Genomic DNA, 19,930 nt, shown 5'->3' with positions numbered 1-19,930 from the left:
ATGTGAAAAGTGAATGATAAAGAGTGTTTTGAGTTCCAAGCACAACTACTGATTACACAAAAGTAAAAAATTAAAATTCATCAGTGATGATTTTCTGTGGATGTACCATGGCTGTTACATGATGAAGTGACTGTTCTTGTAAGTGCAGTGGATTCAAAAAACAAAGTTATAAAGTTGATACAAAATGACATTGGGGCATTAAAAATTGAAGTATTGACTATAAAGAAAGAATATCATACATTAATATGAAAAAAAACTCTCCGGTTTGTGTGAAATCCATCAAACAGAAAGACAACAATACCACAAAATACATGTATACATACTAGCAATGACACATCCATGATATCATGATAAACACAGCAAGCCAAAAACATGTGTATAAATATAAACAGAAGGTGGTGACAATCAGTAAAAGAAAAGACATGTCTATGCAAGGGAAAGAAAATGAGTTTCAAATAATTGGCAATCACTGCAGAAAAAAAAGCTATTCCCAACTGAAAAATCAAAATGCAACCCAGAATTAGAATGCAACAACTCAACAAACATTTTTAAAACATGGGAAATGCAAAACACAGAACTGCACAACTGGATTCATAAACCAAACACATGTTGGTATGAAGAATAAATTGCTGATGACACAAGAAAAATGATTCCTTTGGCAAGTGTGTATGTGGGAACCTAGAAGATGATATTTAGTGGAATCATAAAAAAGAAGGTCAGTGAGAGACAAAGATATCTCCAAAATAAATTTGCCATCAAAGAATAAGTATATTGTGGTCTGCAAAACTTAGCAGAATGTTTAGAAATACCTGCAAAATCATTAGAGGCAAGAGAAACTAATATGGCCTGAAGGGGGTGAAAAACCAGATGCTCTAGCTGAAAAAGCAAAATACAAGCACCACACAAAAAAGGAGGTATTACAGAATATGCTCTCACAATACAAACCACAATATACAAGTTAGCAAAAGAAAAATTAGATAGAAGTATTTCGCCAGATTATCCAACACATTGGAAACAGTAAGCTATAGTTGGAAGTATTCCCAAGTATAATCAGACATATTATGCATCAGTGTACATGGACTAATTTAAAGTCACAGAGGTAATCTGACACTAAAGGATTGTATTTTATCCAGTTACTTCTGTAGACCTAAACATAAAGATGGTGAAGTTTCTCCATTTATTATAACAGGAATGCTCCGAAAGATAGCAAACAGTAAAAGTGTGAAGTTACCAACAGCCAGAGAAAAAAAAAATAACTTTGAAATGACTAGTGTAGTAAAAGACAACTTTACAGTGTTTTTTGTGTACATATCACCAGGTGGCAAGACTAGCAGCGTTCTGAAAAAAAATTGCTAACAAACTAAGGATGAATATGAAGAGAAACACTGTTACACATGGAGACTTCAACATGGCAAAAGGTTCAAAAACAAGACAAGGTTTTGAAGAACTGCTAATACGGTATAAGATGGAGACAACAATAATCGTGCTAAGAAGAGTGAACTCTCAAAGTCAGATAGTCATTGGTAACAAACAATGAAAATTCCAGGTTGGAATGTCAACAATATACAGATGAAAGCTCAATGTGTAACAGTCTTTTCACTGTATCTGTCTGCAGTTCAATGTGCCACCGTTAAGGGAGAGGGGGGGGTTATTGATTACATCATTACTAACATTAACAGGTGTAATTATGAGTCATATGTAGTTCAAATAAAAGTCTCCCATCATCAGGGACAGCTGATCTCCATCTGCAGAAGCAATAACATACTATAAGAAACAAAAAGAATAACCCAAAGAAATCAGGATCATCAGTGAGTAAAATATTAACATATTTAGAACAATATTAAGTAGACAAACCTGGAATGAAAACTTACAGGCACAGAATGTAAATGAGGAGTATGATGCCTTTATTACAACAATTAAATATTATTTTAGTATAGCATTCCCCTTTAAAGAGACAAGAAAAGCTGCAAGACTGAACACAGTGGATTCCCAGTGAAATATAACCAGCCACAGAGGATGAAGTGAGGAAAACTGTACAGAACTGAAGTCCAAGAAATAAGCTGGTGAGTGATGAAATACTGAATCACATAATAAAGATAGTATGTGAGTGAATAATTACACCACTGCTGGACATAGCAAACAGCTCTTTCAGAGACGGAATTTTTCCAGAAAAACTGAAGGTAAGCAAAGTGGTACCAACATACAAGAAAGAGGATAAGGATGACCCCAAAAACTACACGCCAGTTCCACTCATATCATGTTTCTCCAAAATCTTGGAAATGATTATGTACAATAGATTAGTAACTTATCAGGGCAAACATAACATTCTTGTACATTAAAAGCATGCTTTCAGAAAGGGTGTATCTAGTCAATCAGCAATTTCAGTTCTGGTAAAATATACAGGGTTTACATAAAGTCGGGGAACACTTTCAATTATTTATTGTACAAGAACTAAACATTGTACACATGTCATACATATTGCATTTTGAGGAGAAACTCTGATTTCTTTTCTCTCTCTCTCTCTCTCTTTTTTTTTTTTTTTTTTTTTTTCAAAAATTCGATATGCGAACCATTAGTGACCTGTCAGATGTCAATAGGGTAATCGCATTCTCGCCATACCCATCCCAGCATGGCATCATTGACTGTGGCAGTCTCTTCCCGTATTCTCTCCCAGAGCTCTGCTACATCACGTGGTAGAGGCAGTACATACATCAGATCTTTAATGTATCCTCGCAGAAAAAAGTCACACGGAGTGAGATCTGGTGATTGGGGAGGCCATTTCATGAAACAGCTGTCCCCTTCTGCATCAGGACCAATCCATCAATGCGGCAGCTCTGTGTTCAGGTACCCACAAACTTCCTGAAGAAAATAGGGTGCAGCCCCATCCTGCTGAAAGATGAATGGAGAGGCCAATTGCATTTGAGGCATCAGCCATTGCAGCAACAAGGCCAAGTAGGAGTATCCAATGACAGTGCTCTCAACAAAGAAGATTGGCCTGTACAGTTTTCGACGTGACATGGCACAAAAAAAAATTACCTTTGGGGAATCACACTCAAATTCAATGCATTCCTGTGGATGCTTTGTACCCCAAATTCGACAATTGTGCCTGTTCACTTTTCCATTAGTGTGAAAAGTGGCTTCATCACTAAAAATTAACCGATCAACAATGCCATGCCCATCCTCATTCATTTATTGCAACTCCGAACCAAACTCAAAACGTTTGTCTTTGTCATCATCATTGAGCTTCTGCACTAGCTCCAATTTGATTGGTTTCATAGACAGCTTCTGTTGCAAGACTTTCCACACTGTCATTGGAGCCATTTCGAGTTCACCTGATGCAAGACGCACTGATTTCTTTGGACTCCTTATGGATATCTCTCGTACGCTTTCAACATTCACTTCACTCACACTGGGAGGGCCACTTCTCTTTGCCGGGCACAAGCAACCCATCGCAACAAATTTGTTGTGCCAGTGTTAAATGGCTTCCTTGTTGGTGGCTTCTTACCATACTTGGTTCTAAACATCCGTTGAACAGCTGTAGCACACTTGCTTTTGTTGAACTCCAACACACAGGAAGTTCACTCCGCACTGAAATCGCCATGTTTGCGACTAGTGGTGACTATCGGCAAATTACCAAGCTATGCTGTGGTGTTATACATGAAAAAAAGAAACTTTTAGGGTTTCTCTTCAAAATAACATATGTATGATATCTGTACAATGTTTTGTTTTTGTGCAATAAATAATTGAAAGGGTTCCTGGACTTTATGTACACCCTGTATTATATACTTCTTAGATAAAAAAGATGTTGTATCTGCAATTTTTCTGGGTGTCTCCAAGGCGTTCGACACCACTGACAATGAAATACTGGTACAAAAATCAGGAAACTATGGTGTTTAAGGGAAAGCAGGAGAGTGGATACAATCATCCTTATGCTGCAAGAAAGAGTATCTATCAATAGGAAACTCATAGCAATCAGAAAGCAAAGCCATGAATTATGGAGTGCCACAGAATCCAGCAATGGGCCTTTGCTATTTGACCTCTTCGTTAATGTTATACATGTTGAAGAGAAGGAGAAGGAAATATTGAAAGCAGATGGCATGACAATACAGAACAGTGACAAAAGTGTGGAACAGCTTGAAAGAAGAGCATGTATTTCTGCATAGTCATAGCTCAAGGGCTCTTGGAGAATGAACTGGTTATAAACCTGTGTATGTAGCATTCATAAACAAAGAGAAGGCTATAAACATGGATTTACATGTGGAGAAAAGACTGGAACAAGTAGAATCCAACAGATTCTTAGATATTACTGTGGATAATGACCAAGAATGGAAACAGGATATTAACTCTGCCTGTAAGGAACTCAGTTCCGACATATTTATGATGAAGCAGCTATCGCAGTATGCAGATGTATGGCTTCTGTGCACAGCATACCACTGACTCTTTTAACCACATCTGCTCAATGAAGTGACAATGTGAGGAAACACAAACACTCAAGAAATCAAAAGTGTTCACATTACAGAAAAAAATATATAAAACAGGATCATTTTAAGAAGAAAGATTTCTGAAACATGCAGAAACTGCTGCAAAAATCTAGGGATCTTTAATCTTTACACCTCCACAAACTACAAATATAAAACAATAACATACATCACAAAAGATAGTGCAGAGTGGATTACTAATGTTATTGTAGACAACCACAATACACAAAGAAAGAATTATATACTACACATACTCCACAGTGGGAATCCTAGAAAAAGGACCTCTGTACTCACGTATCAAATTACTAAGAAGTCTGCCTAAAAACCTGCATGGTAGTGTACATAACACTAACTTTCCAAAGAAACTCAAAACTATCCAGTGGAAAAGAAATTTTACAGTGCTGAAGAGTATTTACCATATTAGATTTGTATATATTGTTATTTATAATCAGTGCCATTAGAATGTAAGCAAAATGGTCCTATATTGCATGTACATTTACTGTACACAATGCAAACCTACAGGATCAAATAAAATTTGATTCAATTCAACTGAATTCAATATCACCAATTTGCCATATTAGTGAAGTAAGAGCTGCTCTTCTATGACTGCCACCAATAATATGATTGGAAGTCTGTTGAGTGTTTTCTGGTCTACTCTTCTTTGGAGTATTACCTCAGTTTGCTGTCATCAACTTATGAAGTCATCTGTTGTGGTGATATCCTTAATAAGAAGCACTTGCTAGACATCATCTGCTACTCTTTCATTAGATGTTAAACATTATCAGCTTTCTTAATATTCGGCTTCACTGTGATAAATAGCTTCAAAGCAATTTGTGTATAACAGTTACTTCCCAAGGCCCGATTCTTTAAAGCACTAAACTCTTGCATATAAAACAGCTTCAAACATCTGATTACTTTACAAATGAGTTAATGTGTCAAATATTTGATGGTTAATGATACAAAACCCTAATTATGCTGATTTCATTAGTTTCAAGTTATTCATCCACTGACTAATGAAAAAATCATCAAAAAAATTATTGTGTTACACATTTAACATAATGATTGGATTATGACAAAAATGTAAACTTAAAAGTTTGATTGATAATTGTGTGAAATAATAAAAATAAAATTTTTGTTATATCTAAAAACCACTACACAGGCAACCTGCAATTTGGACTGGATTACTGTTTCATATGTTTAGTAATACAGATGACTGTGTTATCTCCCTCTCTATGTTGAGCTCTGTTCTTCAGTTCTTCTTTAGCTGTGTAGACCTACCAATGGTTGGCACCAAATAACTTCTTAATTCTGCCTGAAATTGTATTGGCTCTTGAGCATTTTCTCACTGTTCTTAAATCACTGAAGGGCTGTACCAATGAAGCAGATGTTGGTAACGTACATCATATCATCCCAACCATTGTATTTAGTGATACTGTCGAATCTCTTTAGCTATTTAATCATACTGTGGTCAGCATCTCCTAAAAACACTGGTGGATATGTGATGTACATCTGATTCATTGATGAATCTGTAGAGATCCAGCTGCATGATAAACTGATAAATAGAGGTGATACTGAGCCGCCTGGTTGGCCGAAAGCTCATTTTCAGACAGTCTTTTTGTTGTGCCTACCAGTGACTCAGCATCTCTGCTATATGGTGAGTAACAACTATCCTTTTCATAATGTTGTTACATTCCATCCTGAATTTTCCATTGTTGATAAATAAAGGCAGCAGTTTCCAATCAGTAAGGCTTGGGATCTAGCCTTGAGAATACTGACTGCACAATGACAGTCTGTTGGAAGATCCAATCACGCCATACCAGCTGAAGAACTGATATCACACCATGTAGATGTTCCTCCTCCATGTCAGTAGCATTGGAACATCCATGATGTAGACAAGCTTCCTCAGCATCAGCAGAATTCTGACAACCACAAAGAGGCTGTGAATCAAGACTGAGGTCTCAGCTGCACACTTCCCCTTCCACTTGACCAATGGACCTGTGCCCAGGCATTGCAAGTCTGAGCTTGAGAATGGGAGGAGGGGGATATACAAGATGGCACCCAACAGACATTATCATTTAGGACCACCTGAAGTAAGATTGCCATCATATTGCACTATCTGGACAAACATACCTGGATGAATATACAATATGTTTCAGAATCAAAATATACTGGCAAAGCTTAACATCACTAACATGCAGTACTTCACAAGTCTCTCAGGCAACTGACAACAGATCTTCTTTTACACTGGAATAAGGAAAATCAAATGGAAAACTACATACACAGACAGACATAATGTCTTTCTAGAAAGTAACTTTAGAGCAGGATAGTGAGATGCACCAAAACACAACTCTGAAAAACTAAGAAATAAGAAGCACAATTTAATGTTGTTAAACAATAGATGCTCAACAGTACCTAAATTTCTGGGAAACAAATGGAAAGAGAAAAACGGCACTTTATCAGTTACGGGAAGAAAAATTAAGTTGGATGAAAGAAACCTCTGTGAATCAATGGTGACAGTAAAAAAGCTATTCATAAAGAAGAGCTGTGTGACAGACCTGTTCTCTAGGCCTAGATGATTTTGGTGTGGGCACTAAGCTGTATAAATATTCAAATGATCACTGATGCTGGAGGTGGATGTTAATGAGTTTCTGGAGGCAAAAAAGTTGATTAGCATGGAACCTAGAAGTTATCTAGGACTCCAAAATCCACAAAGGGCACTATGTCATGAGAAGTTGCTGTGTACTGGGGGAGAAATGGCCCAACTTTTTTTTTGCTTTACAAAGAGCAGTTAGGAGTCAGCTTTCTACATCTACCAGCAAATAAGTGTATGTATGGAGACTTTTATTCATTTGCTGTTGGCAGCTGCCAAATTGTGTGGTACTACCATTGGGCTTCGTGACAGGGGGGTGATACAGTGTATCAGCACACTTTTGGTTGCAGGTTTTAGCAAGGTGCTTCTAGGCAGAGAGAGAGAGAGAGAGAGAGAGAGAGAGAGAGAGAGAGAGAGAGAGAGAGAGAGCTGTTGGAGAGTATAATAATGTGCTAAAAAGGGGGCATAAATCATGGAGTGGTGTTGGAGCTGAAAACTGATAAAGAACAGAAGACGATGACTACATTTTCATAATTTCCAGGATGGTTCCGAAGTATCTAACATACATTTTTTTCTCCTTCTGTGAAATCTGTATTGGATGGTGATTTTTTTTTAAACTCACCCTATGCAATGGTCATCCATTATTGAGATGTGGAAGACAGACAAGTTATCTCAACACAGAACTGCAGCAATACTCATTAGCCTTCAAGGTATCCCCAAAGAAGGAGATTAATAGGGGCACATTCACTCTTGAGAAGTCTCCTGTCACTGCACAGGGGGTAATGAGAGACAGCTGGTAAGGAATGGAGGAGCAGGTAGTAACAAAACGCACCAGAAATGTGCCAAAGTCAAAGAAATTACAGTGCATGCAACAGTCTAACTGTGTTCCACAGACTACTTATATCTCTTAATGCAGAAGAAATAATACACATGCATCTATGAACATGAAGCTTTGTTTATTTTGCTCCTCTTGAGCTGGATATTTTACAGCTTTTCTTTTCCAACTTTCTGTGTCCTTTCTTCTGTTTTCCTTCAGTTGCCAAAGAAAGCTATGATAATGAGATTTAGATATTAAATATACATTGTCTGCTATTGCTGATAAGCTGCTTGAATTTCATTATTCTCAGCAAGCACAACCCTTCTGTCTGTAACATTTCTAACACTATTTTATATTTTTTGATTCTGTATGTGAGGCAATGCACTAACACAAAAAATAATAATCATAAAACTATGAAACTTACCTTATTATGCCATCTGTTATTCTAATATCATCTTTTGCATTGATCAGAAGTGGTATAAACTCCTAAAAAATAAGAATAATAATATTTTAGTATTACATTCAACACATTTTTATTTTTGTCTTCACTGTATTAAACTCAGTGAAATCATTACATGATGGAACATATCATTAACTTAAATTGAGGACTAAGCCATTTAAGTTATTTGAATTCATTAATATTAAAACCAATGTGTGGTGCATGCTGCAAATTGTGGTTTATTCTCCTCATGATACATTATCTGCAATGCGTATGGTTTGTCTAAAGGAAAATCTCCAGGTGCCTATGAAGTGAATGTGGGCATGGTAAAGCCAGCAGGCATCTAGGCCCTACAATGATTGCACAGGACACTCAATGCCATGTGGAAAGACAACAAATGCCTTCAGGCTGGAGCAAGGATGTCACAGTTTCTCTGCTTAAGAAAGAGAGTAGATGGAAGCCCACTAATTATAGACAAATAAAACTGATGTCACATGGGTTGAAAATTCTATAGAAGATAACAGAGCAAAGATTGAGAACAGTCATTGAACCACAACATAATTGGATAGACAAAAATCTAGTCTCAAAGCACACACATAAAAGACAGCTGTAACTGGCAAGCTTTTTGGAGCCAGTTGCTCCTTCTTAGGCAGAAAGTTTGAAGGGGAAGGAAGAGGGTGAAGTAAAAGTACTGGAGAGGTCTACAAAAAGGGGTAGATTTTGGGAAATTCACCCAGAACTGTGAGTCAAGGGAGACTTACCACACAGGATGACAAGGAAAGACTTTCTTTCCTCTTCAACCCATCTGTCTTTTATTTTTGTGTCTGCCGGCACTTGGTGAGTAGATTTTTTATCTATCCAATTAAATTATTTTGTCAATAATTGAGTGTTTTCGTTGTTATAGAATCATAAATGAAGAGGAGTAGTATGGCTTCGGAAATAACACTTCAATAGTGGATCTAATTTTCTGTGCCCTCAAGCTGATGAAAAATACTGGAAGCAAGGAAGAACCTTTTAATCAAGTTCCTAAATCTAAAGAAGCATATAACAATGTTGCAAGCAAGACTATCTGGGAGTAATCTAGGAAAAGGAATGTACCTGAAAGACTGGTAAGAAAAACCCAAATGTTATACAAGGACTGTACGAACTGTTTACAAATGGGAGAGAGGTGATCTTTGTGGCATGACACTAAGAGTGGAGTTCAGAAATGCAGTGCACTGTCCCCACTACTGTTCACCACTTATGGATGATATAATAAAGAATATCAACAAAACTTTTGTTGACCTTAATACAATATCTTATGCTGATAATGTCAGACCAGACTCAATAGGCAAAGTCAGTTAGATAGTTAGTTGGCTGCATGGGTTCCATTGATCAATCGCATGGTATGGTAGCCGTTATGATGTGGAACATGTCAAGTTCACAAGAAATGCACATAAAACAAAGATGATGTGACTTACCAAACGAAAGTGCTGGCAGGTTGATAGACACACAAACAAACACAAGCATACACATAGCCTTTACAAATGTCTGCTTGTGTCTGTGCATGTGCGGATGGATATGTGTGTGTGTGTGTGATCGCGCGCGCGAGTGTAACCTGTCCTTTTTTCCCCCTAAGGTAAGTCTTTCCACTCCCGGGATTGGAATGACTCCTTACCCTCTCCTTTAAAACCCACATCCTCTCGTATTTCCCTCTCCTTCCCTCTTTCCTGACGAAGCAACCGTTGGTTGCGAAAGCTTGAATTTTGTGTGTTTGTGTGTCTATCAACCTGCCAGCGCTTTTGTTTGGTAAGTCACATCATCTTTGTGTTTGTATATGTATGGATGGATATGTGAGTGTGTGTGTGTGTGTGTGTGTGTGTGTGTGTGTGTGTGTGTGTGTGTGTGTGTGCGCGAGTGTACACCTGTCCTTTTTTTCCCCTAAGGGAAGTCTTTCCGCTCCCGGGATTGGAATGACTCCTTACCCTCTCCCTTAAAACCCACATCCTTTCGTCTTTCCCTCTCCTTCCCTCTTTCCTGTAGAAGCAATCGTTGGTTGCGAAAGCTAGAAATTTTGTGTGTGTGTTTGTGTGTTATTTTATTGTGCTTGTCTACCGGCGCTTTCCCACTCGGTAAGTCTTGGAATCTTTGTGTTATATGTATACACACAAAGTTGATGTGACTTACCAAACAAAAGCGTTGGCAGGTCGATAGATAAACACAAACATACATACAAAATTCAAGCTTTCGCAACCAACGGTTGCTTCTTCAGGAAAGAGGGAAGGAGAGGGAAAGACGAAAGGATGTGGGTTTTACGGGAGAGGGTAAGGAGTCATTCCAATCCCGGGAGCGGAAAGACTTACCTTAAGGGGAAAAAAGGACAGATATACACTCGCACACACACACACACACACACACACACACACACACACACACACATATCCATCCGCACATACACAGACACATGCCACATTCAGAGTCTGATCCAGTCCCGGAAAGTATCCAATCACAAGTGGGGCACTTTTGTGGTTCTTCTGTGGGAGGTTCTGGGTTTGAGGGGATGAGGAAGTGGCTCTGGTTTTGCTTCTGTACCAGGTAGGGAGGGTAGTTGCGGGACGCGAAAGCTGTTTTCAGGTTGTTGGTGTAATGGTTCAGTGATTCCTGACTGGAGCAGATTCGTTTGCCACGAAGCCCTAGGCTGTAGGGAAGGGACCGTTTGAAGTGGAATGGGTGGCAGCTGTCATAATGGAGGTACTGTTGCTTGTTGGTGGGTTTGATGTGGACGGATGAGTGAAGCTGGCCATTGGTCAGATAGAGGTCAACATCAAGGAAAGTGGCATGGGATTTGGAGTAGGACCAGGTGAAACTGATGGAACCAAAGGAGTTGAAGTTGGAGAGGAAATTCTGGAGTTCTTCTTCACTGTGAGTCCAGATCATGAAGATGTCATCAACAAATCTGTACCAAACTTTGGATTGGCAGGCCTGGGTAACCAAGAAGGCTTCCTCTAAGCGACCCATGAAAAGGTTGGCGTACGAGGGGGCCATCCTGGTACCCATGGCTGTTCCCTTTAATTGTTGGTATGTCTGGCCTTCAGAAATGAAGAAGTTGTGGGTCAGGATGAAGTTGGCTAAGGTAATGAGGAAAGAGGTTTTAGGTAAGGTGGCAGGTGATCGGCGTGAAAGGAAGTGCTCCATCGCAGCAAGGCCCTGGACGTGCGGAATATTTGTGTATAAGGAAGTGGCATCAATGGTTACAAGGATGGTTTCTGGGGGTAACAGATTGGGTAAGACCTGCCAGTGCTTTTGTTTGGTAAGTCACATCAACTTTGTTTTTAGATATATTTTTCCCATGTGGAATGTTATGTAAATAAAATAGAAAGAAACTTCCACATGGGAAAAATATATTAAAAACAAAGATTCCAAGACTTACCAAGCGGTAAAGCGCCGGTAGACAGGCACAATAAAATAACACACAAACACACACACACAAAATTTCGAGCTTTCGCAACCGGCGGCTGCTCCGTCAGGAAAGGCAAATATGTTTGCTTGTGTCAGTGTATGTATGGATGTGTGTGTGTGTGTGTGTGTGTGTGTGTGTGTGTGTGTGCGCGAGGATATACCTATCCTTTTTTCCCCCTAAGGTAAGTCTTTCCGCTCCCGGGATTGGAATGACTCCTTACCCTCTCCTTTAAAACACACATCCTTTCATCTTTCCTTTTCCTTCCCTATTTCCTGACGAAGTAGTCGCCGGTTGCGAAAGCTCGAAATTTTGTGTGTGTGTGTTTGTGTGTTATTTTATTGTGCCTGTCTACCGGCGCTTTCCCACTTGGTGGATTAATATTTCTATTATTTACCTCATTACCTTAAATGGCACAAAATGCCTATACTATATTTGCAGATTTATTTATTCCTATTCAGGAATTCATGTATGGTATAGAAGGAGTTGTCAAGAAGATATGAGTTCAATTTATTTTTTAAACTGTTACTGCTGTCTGTCAGACACTTTATTTCATCTGGTAATTAGTCGAAAATTTTTATAGCAGCATATTTTACCCCTTTCTGTGCCAAAGATAGGTTGAGTAAAGGATAGTGTGAGTCTTTCTTTTTTCTGGTATTATAATCATGAATGTCACTGTTGTTTTTAAACTGGTCCATGTTGTTGAGAACAAATGTACTGTGAGGCTGTTGTAAGAATTCCCAATCTTTTACAAAGATGCCTACAAGATGTGTGACTACGAACCCCACACATTATTCTTACCACTTTCTTTTGAGCAGTGAATACTTTCTGTCTAAATGTTGAGTTACCCCAAAATATTATTCCGTATGACATCAGAGAGGGAAAGTATGCAAACTATGTGAGCTTACTAATTTCTATATCCTCAAAATTGGCAATTATTCTGGTTGCAAAAGTTGCTGAACCTAGTTGCTTTAGAAGATCCAAAATATGAATTTTCCAATTAAGATTCTCATCTATGTGTACACCCAAAAACTTAGTATGCTCTACCCTGTCTACTGACTTCTGTTGATGTGTTATGTTTATTGAAGGAATTGTATTTTTGCAGCAGAAAATTGTATGCACTGCGTTTTTTCAAAGTTTAGAGCAAGCCCATTTGCAGAAAACCAATTAATGACTTTTCCAAATACCTTATTTGTATCATTTTCAATTGGAGTTTGTTTTACCATATTAATAATTATGTTTTTATCATCAACAAACAGTGTCAGTTCAGCTTCCTGTTTCAGATAGGAAGGGACGTCGTTCACATATATCAAGAATAGAAGGGGACCCATGAACCCTATGGTACTCCTAATGTAATTTCACCCCATTTAGATGAAGTGGCAAACTTATTTAAATCACTTGCCCATATAAGGAAACTTTTTGCTTCCTGTTCCGTAGGTACGACTTAAACCACTCATATACTATTCCATTTATTCCATAGAACTGTAATTTCTGTAACATAATGTTCATAATGGTTCACACAATCAAATGCTTTGGACAAGCCACAGAAAATTCCTATTGGTGATATTTTACTATTTAAAGACTCTATTACGTGGACAGTGAAATTGTATATTGCTGTCTCAGTGGAACAGCATTTTTGAAATCCGAACTGTGATTTACTAAGTATCCCATTACTGTTGAGATGGCTAACCACTCTTGAGTACATTACTTTCTTGAAGATTTTTGAAAATGCTGTAAGCAAGGATACTGGCTGATAATTATTGACATCTGTGGTGTCCCCCGTTTTGTCGAGCGGCCTGACAATGGCATATTTTAACCTGTCTGGGAAAATACCTTGAGTTAATGATGCATTACATATGTGACTCAAAACATCAGCTGCAATTGCTCCACATTGTTTTAATATCTTATTAGAGATGTCATCTACTCCAACAGAACATTTATTTTTGAAAGATTTAATAACTTTACTTATTTCACAAGAGGTTGTTAGGTGAAACTTAATCTGACTAATTTTTTTCAAAACAGACTCTTTCATGTACTGCCTGGCTTTTTCTTTTGAACTGTTCTCACCAATTTTTCTTCTACACTTAGTAAATGGTTGTTAAATAGATTAGCTATTTGTATACTGTTGGTTAGGATGGTCTCATTCTTCTTAATAGTAATACTACCTACCCCAGTCGTTACATTTCCTGTCTCCCTTCTAACAACATTCCATACTGATTTTATTTTATTACCGGAATTGTTAATTTCTTCTCTAACATACATATTTCTAGATTTCCTTCCAACTTTTCTCAGTATGTTACAATAATTGTTATAGTGTAAAACTACTTCTGGATCTTTACTAGTTCTTGCTGTCTCATAAGGTTTTCTTTTTTTCTGAAGACGCTTTAATACCTGTAGTAATCCAAGGTTTCTTTGAAAAATGTGTGGTATTACATTTAGTCATTTTCTTTGGGAAACAATGTTCAAAAAGGGATATAAATTTATCAAGAAATAGGTTGCATTTATCATTAGCATCTGGCTCATTATATACATCTCCCCAATTAACATTTCTTAAGCTTTCTTTGAAGTGTTCTATAGATACCGCGTTGAGCTACCACAGGGAAGGCATGTGTTTGTTTTACATCCTATTTCTGTACAAATACATTATCTATTAGTGTGCTACTGTCTTGAGTTACATGTGTAGGGAAACTGATCACTGATTCAAAGTTATGTGTTGTTAATAACACTTCTAGTTCACTTTTCCTCTCAGAATTATTTAGAATGTTTACATTGAAATCACCACAGATTAATAACTTCTTCTTTTTGTCTGACAGACAGCATAATAGGGAGTCAAACTTTTTTATGAATAGCTCCCAGCCTCCTAACGGGGACCTGGACACTGTTGCTAATATCAATACTACATTATCTAGCTAAAGTTCACATGCACAAACCTCAAAGTGCTGATCAACACAAAATTTGCTTACTTCTACAGTTCTGCATTTATACCCTTGTTTTATGAAAATGGCAACTCCTCCTTTATCCATCCTAGATCTACAAGTGTAAGATGCTCAATTATACCCCCTTATACTGACACTATCCATGCCAACAGTTACATAGTGTTCAGACAGAGTATATCAATCTCATTCTTATTTTTGAGACCATCTAAACACACTAATAGCTCATCTACTTTATTTTTTATTCCCTGATATTTTGATGAAGTAAGTTGATACTGCCCTTAGCTTTACCCCTATTTACATAAAGTTTCTTTTATTATATTTATCTTGATTGTCATCTGTCTGGACTTTGGCTTTAACCCAAAAAATCTGTCTGCCTGAACCCATTAACCACAGGGATCACCCCTTGTGTTACTGTGGACCCCCTTACAGTTTCTGCTAATAGAGAATTACTTTTCCCCATCCTATTCAGGTGCAGGCCATGTATAGTGTATCCCCACCAACCAATAGCATTTACTGAAACAAAACTTATGTGAGATTTTGCTGGTGTCTGGAGCATCCTGTTCAGCTCAGTGTTAACATGCTTTACAGCAGTGTTTACTCAGGGCTGATCATGGCGCTCAAAGACCTCCACAAACCCCACATTTGTGTGCTCAGTTTCTGCTCCTATTTTATCCAGCTCACTCCTAATACTGTATCTTGGATTCATAGCCATGCTGTTTCCTGCTCCCCCAATTATAATCACCTGATCTTCCTTCTCAAAGTCCCTGCATAGCTGACTAAGCTTTCTGTCACCTGGCTGAGACTAGTATTTGGTTTCACAAAACTTGTGACCTGGTACCCTGCACCTAATTTCTCCTGAGGCTGCTGGCCCACACCCCACCCATGACTGCTGCCTAAAAGCAGAATTCTTCTTTTCCTATTCTGTTTTGATCCCGACTTGTCTTTTTTCTTTAAGCTAATATTCTGCTTCAACCTACTTTCAACTACATCTGGATGAGGCCCTTCCTCAACTTCAGATAGCAAGCCAAACTGATTTACTAATTGAATTTCTGGAGTTTTTTCAAGCGTTCCCTATTTCTCCCTTTGCTTGCTACCTTTTCCCAGTTCCCACTCTCTTTTTCCTCCCTTGACCAACATAATTCAGCCCGAAGGACACAAATCTTTGCCTCCTGTTGACCGATTTTTCTGTCCTTTCTACATAACCTACACAGCCATGAAAGAGCCTCATTTTCTACCTTCCAAGCATAATTTACCATCTACACAGAATACCCACTCTTCCAAACTGCTACAGCAACCACTACATTTGTCACACATGGTTTGACAGACAAACTTAACACAAAAGCAGAGAATAAGTTGTATGACCTACACAAATTAATTTGACTTTGAAGTGATAACTATAGTAAAAAATGAAAATCTACACTCGAGCAAAATTTACACCTAAAAAACATAAACAAAACTAGCAACTACCGGTCTTTTACAAAATACTTCCCTTTCGATCTAAATATGGTCAGAAACCCCCCCATAACCATGGACCTTGCCATTTGTGGGGAGGCTTGCGTGCCTCAGCGATACAGATAGCTGTACCGTAGGTTCAACCACAACGGAGGGGTATCTGTTGAGAGGCCAGACAAACATGTGGTTCCTGAAGAGGGGCAGCAGCCTTTTCAGTAGTTGCAGGGGCAACAGTCTGGATGATTGACTGATCTGGCCTTGTAACAACAACCAAAACGGCCTTGCTGTGCTGGTACTGGGAACGGCTGAACGCAAGGGGAAACTACGGCCGTAATTTTTACCAAGGGCATGCAGCTTTACTGTATGATTAAATGATGATGGCGTCCTCTTGGGTAAAATATTAAGGAGGTAAAATAGTCCCCCATTCGGATCTCCGGGCGGGGACTACTCAAGAGGATGTCGTTATCAGGAGAAAGAAAACTGGCAATCTACAGATCGGAGGTGCAATGTCAGATCCCCTGATCAGGCAGGTAGGTTAGAAAATTTAAAAAGGAAAATGGATAGGTTAAAGTTATATATAGTGGGAATTAGTGAAGTTTGGTGGCAGGAGGAACAAGACTTCTGGTCAGGTGAATACAGGATTATAAACACAAAATCAAATAGGGGTAATGCAGGAGTAGATTTAATAATGAATAAGGAAATAGGGATGCGGTTAAGCTACTACAAACAGCATAGTGAACGCATTATTGTGGCCAAGATAGATACGAAGCCCACACCTACTACAGTAGTACAAGTTTATATGCCAACTAGCTCTGCAGATGACAAAGAAATTGAAGAAATGTATGATCAAATAAAAGAAATTATTCAGATAGTGAACGGAGATGAAAATTTAATAATCATGGGTGACTGGAATTTGGTAGTAGGAAAAGGGAGAGAAGGAAAATAAGTAGGTGAATATGGACTGGGGCAAAGAAATGAAAGAGGAAGCCGCCTGGTAGAATTTTGCACAGACCACAACTTAATCATAGCTAACACTTGGTTCAAGAATCATAAAAGAAGGTTGTACACATGGAAGAAGCCTGGAGATACTGACAGGTTTCAAATATATTATATAATGGTAAGACAGAGATTTAGGAACCAGGTTTTAAATTGTAAGACATTTCCAGGGGCAGATGTGGACTCTGACACACCTGTAGATTAAAACTGAAGAAACTGCAAAAAGGTGGGAATTTAAGGAGATGGGACATGGATAAACTAAAAGAACCAGAGGTTGTACAGAGTTTCAGGGAGAGCATAAGGGAGCAATTGACAGAAATGGAGGAAAGAAATGCAGTAGAAGAAGAATGGGTAGCTTTGAGGGATGAAGTAGTGAAGGCAACAGATGATCAAGTAGGTAAAAAGACGAAGGCTAGTAGAAATTCTTGGGTAACAGAAGAAATATTGAATTTAATTGATGAAAGGAGAAAATATAAAAATGCAGTAAATGAAGCAGGCAAAAAGGAATACAGACATCTCAAAAATGAGATCGACAGGAAGTGCAAAATGGCTAAGCAGGGACAGCTAGAGGACAAATGTAACGATGTAGAGGCTTATCTCACTAGGGGTAAAATAGATACTGCCTACAGGAAAATTAAAGAGACCTTTGGAGATAAGAGAACCACTTGTATGAACATCAAGAGCTCAGATGGAAACCCAGTTCTAAGCAAAGAAGGGAAAGCAGAAAGGTGGAAGGAGTATATAGAGGGTCTATACAAGGGTGATGTACTTGACGACAATATTATGAAAATGGAAGAGGATGTAGATGAAGAAGAAATGGGAGATACGATACTGCGTGAAGAGTTTGACAGAGCACTGAAAGACCTGAGTCGAAACAAGGCCCTCGGAGTAGACAACATTCCATTGGAACTACTGACAGCCTTGGGAGAGCCAGTCCTGACAAAACTCTACCATCTGGTGAGCAAGATGTATGAGACAGGCGAAGTACCCTCAGACTTCAAGAAGAATATAATAATTCCAATCCCAAAGAAAGCAGGTGTTGACAGATGTGAAAATTACCGAACTAATAAGTCACAGCTGCAAAATACTAACGCGAATTCTTTACAGACGAATGGAAAAACTAGTAGAAGCCGACCTCGGGGAAGATCAGTTTGGATTCCGTAGAAATGTTGGAAGACGTGAGGCAATACTGACCCTACGACTTATCTTAGAAGCTAGATTAAGGAAAGGCAAACCTACGTTTCTAGAATTTGTAGACTTAGTGAAAGCTTTTGACAATGTTGACAGGAACACTCTCTTTCAAATTCTAAAGGTGGCAGGGGTAAAATACAGGGAGCGAAAGGCTATTTACAATTTGTACAGAAACCAGATGGCAGTTATAAGAGTCGAGGGGCATGAAAGGGAAGCAGTGGTTGGGAAGGGAGTGAGACAGGGTTGTAGTCTCTCCCCGATGTTATTCAATCTGTATATTGAGCAAGCGGTAAAGGAAACAAAAGAAAAATTTGGAGTAGGTATTAAAATTCATGGAGAAGATATAAAAACTCTAAGGTTCGCCGATGACATCGTAATTCTGTCAGAGACAGCAAAGGACTTGGAAGAGCAGGTGAACGGAATGGATAGTGTCTTGAAAGGAGGATATAAGATGAACATCAACAAAAGCAAAATGAGGATAATGGAATGTAGTCGAATTAAGTCAGGTGATGCTGAGGGAATTAGATTAGGAAATGATATACTTAAAGTAGTAAAGGAGTTTTGCTATTTGGGGAGCACAATAACTGATGATGGTCGAAGTAGAGAAGATATAAAATGTAGACTGGCAATGGCAAGGTAAGCGTTTCTGAAGAAGAGAAATTTGTTAACATCGAGTATAGATTTAAGTGTCAGGAAGTCGTTTCTGAAAGTATTTGTATGGAGTGTAGCCATGTATGGAAGTGAAACATGGACGATAACTAGTTTGGACAAGAAGAGAATAGAAGCTTTTGAAATGTGGTGCTACAGAAGAAGAATGCTGAAGATTAGATGGGTAGATCACATAACTAATGAGGAGGTATTGAATAGGATTGGGGAAAAGCGAAGTTTGTGGCACAACTTGACTAGAAGAAGGGATCGGTGGGTAGGACATGTTTTGAGGCATCAAGGGATCACAAATTTAGCATTGGAGGGCAGTGTGGAGGGTAAAAATCGTAGAGGGAGACCAAGAGATAAATACACTAAGCAGATTCAGAATAATGTAGGTTGCAGTAGGTACTGGGAGATGAAGAGGCTTGCACAGGATAGAGTAGCTTGGAGAGCTGCATCAAACCAGTCTCAGGACTGAAGACCACAACAACACATGGTCAGAAAAGCAAAACCTTCATTGGATAGCCTAGAGATGAAGTATATACACTAGTCTAAAATGTAATATTAACTAAATTAGCTCTTGTTTCAATATTAACCACTTAACTATGCGAGAGCTTCATATATGCATGTCTGCCTAGCTCCAGAGATCCCAGTACTAAGACTACAACATCCACATCAGTTAGATGAAGACAGTGGTGGTGGCAGTCAAAAGAGAGGGGCACCCAGTAAGTGTAAAACTAGAAGATCACCACCCAGAATTTGTAGACAGCTTTCCATACCTCAAAAGTATAGTTACCAGAGGTAATTCTGTCCGACATGAGATCAGCATCAGAGTGTAAAAAGGTGCTGAATTCTACCAACAACTGAAACACCTGGAAGTGACAACATGGTTCCAGAAAAAGCAAAATTAGTTATGTTTGACTACTAATTTGCAGCAACACTGACCT

General features: G+C 38.5%; 1 protein-coding gene across 4 annotated transcripts in view; it reads right to left on the bottom strand.

The window, feature by feature from the left end:
• The window catches only part of LOC126322318 (protein timeless), a 383,108-nt gene that overhangs the window by 194,558 nt on the left and 168,620 nt on the right, over positions 1-19,930 (bottom strand). For all 4 annotated transcript variants that reach the window (XM_049994282.1, XM_049994284.1, XM_049994280.1 and 1 more), the window contains one exon: positions 8,310-8,371. In XM_049994282.1, coding sequence (XP_049850239.1) covers positions 8,310-8,371 — 62 coding nt within the window. The remainder of the gene's footprint in view (positions 1-8,309; positions 8,372-19,930) is intronic.

This window comes from Schistocerca gregaria, chromosome 2, assembly GCF_023897955.1.
Source record: "Schistocerca gregaria isolate iqSchGreg1 chromosome 2, iqSchGreg1.2, whole genome shotgun sequence".
NCBI lineage: Eukaryota > Metazoa > Arthropoda > Insecta > Orthoptera > Acrididae > Schistocerca > Schistocerca gregaria.
Note: the sequence above shows the minus strand (reverse complement) of the source record. Positions and strands in the feature narration are given on the sequence as shown.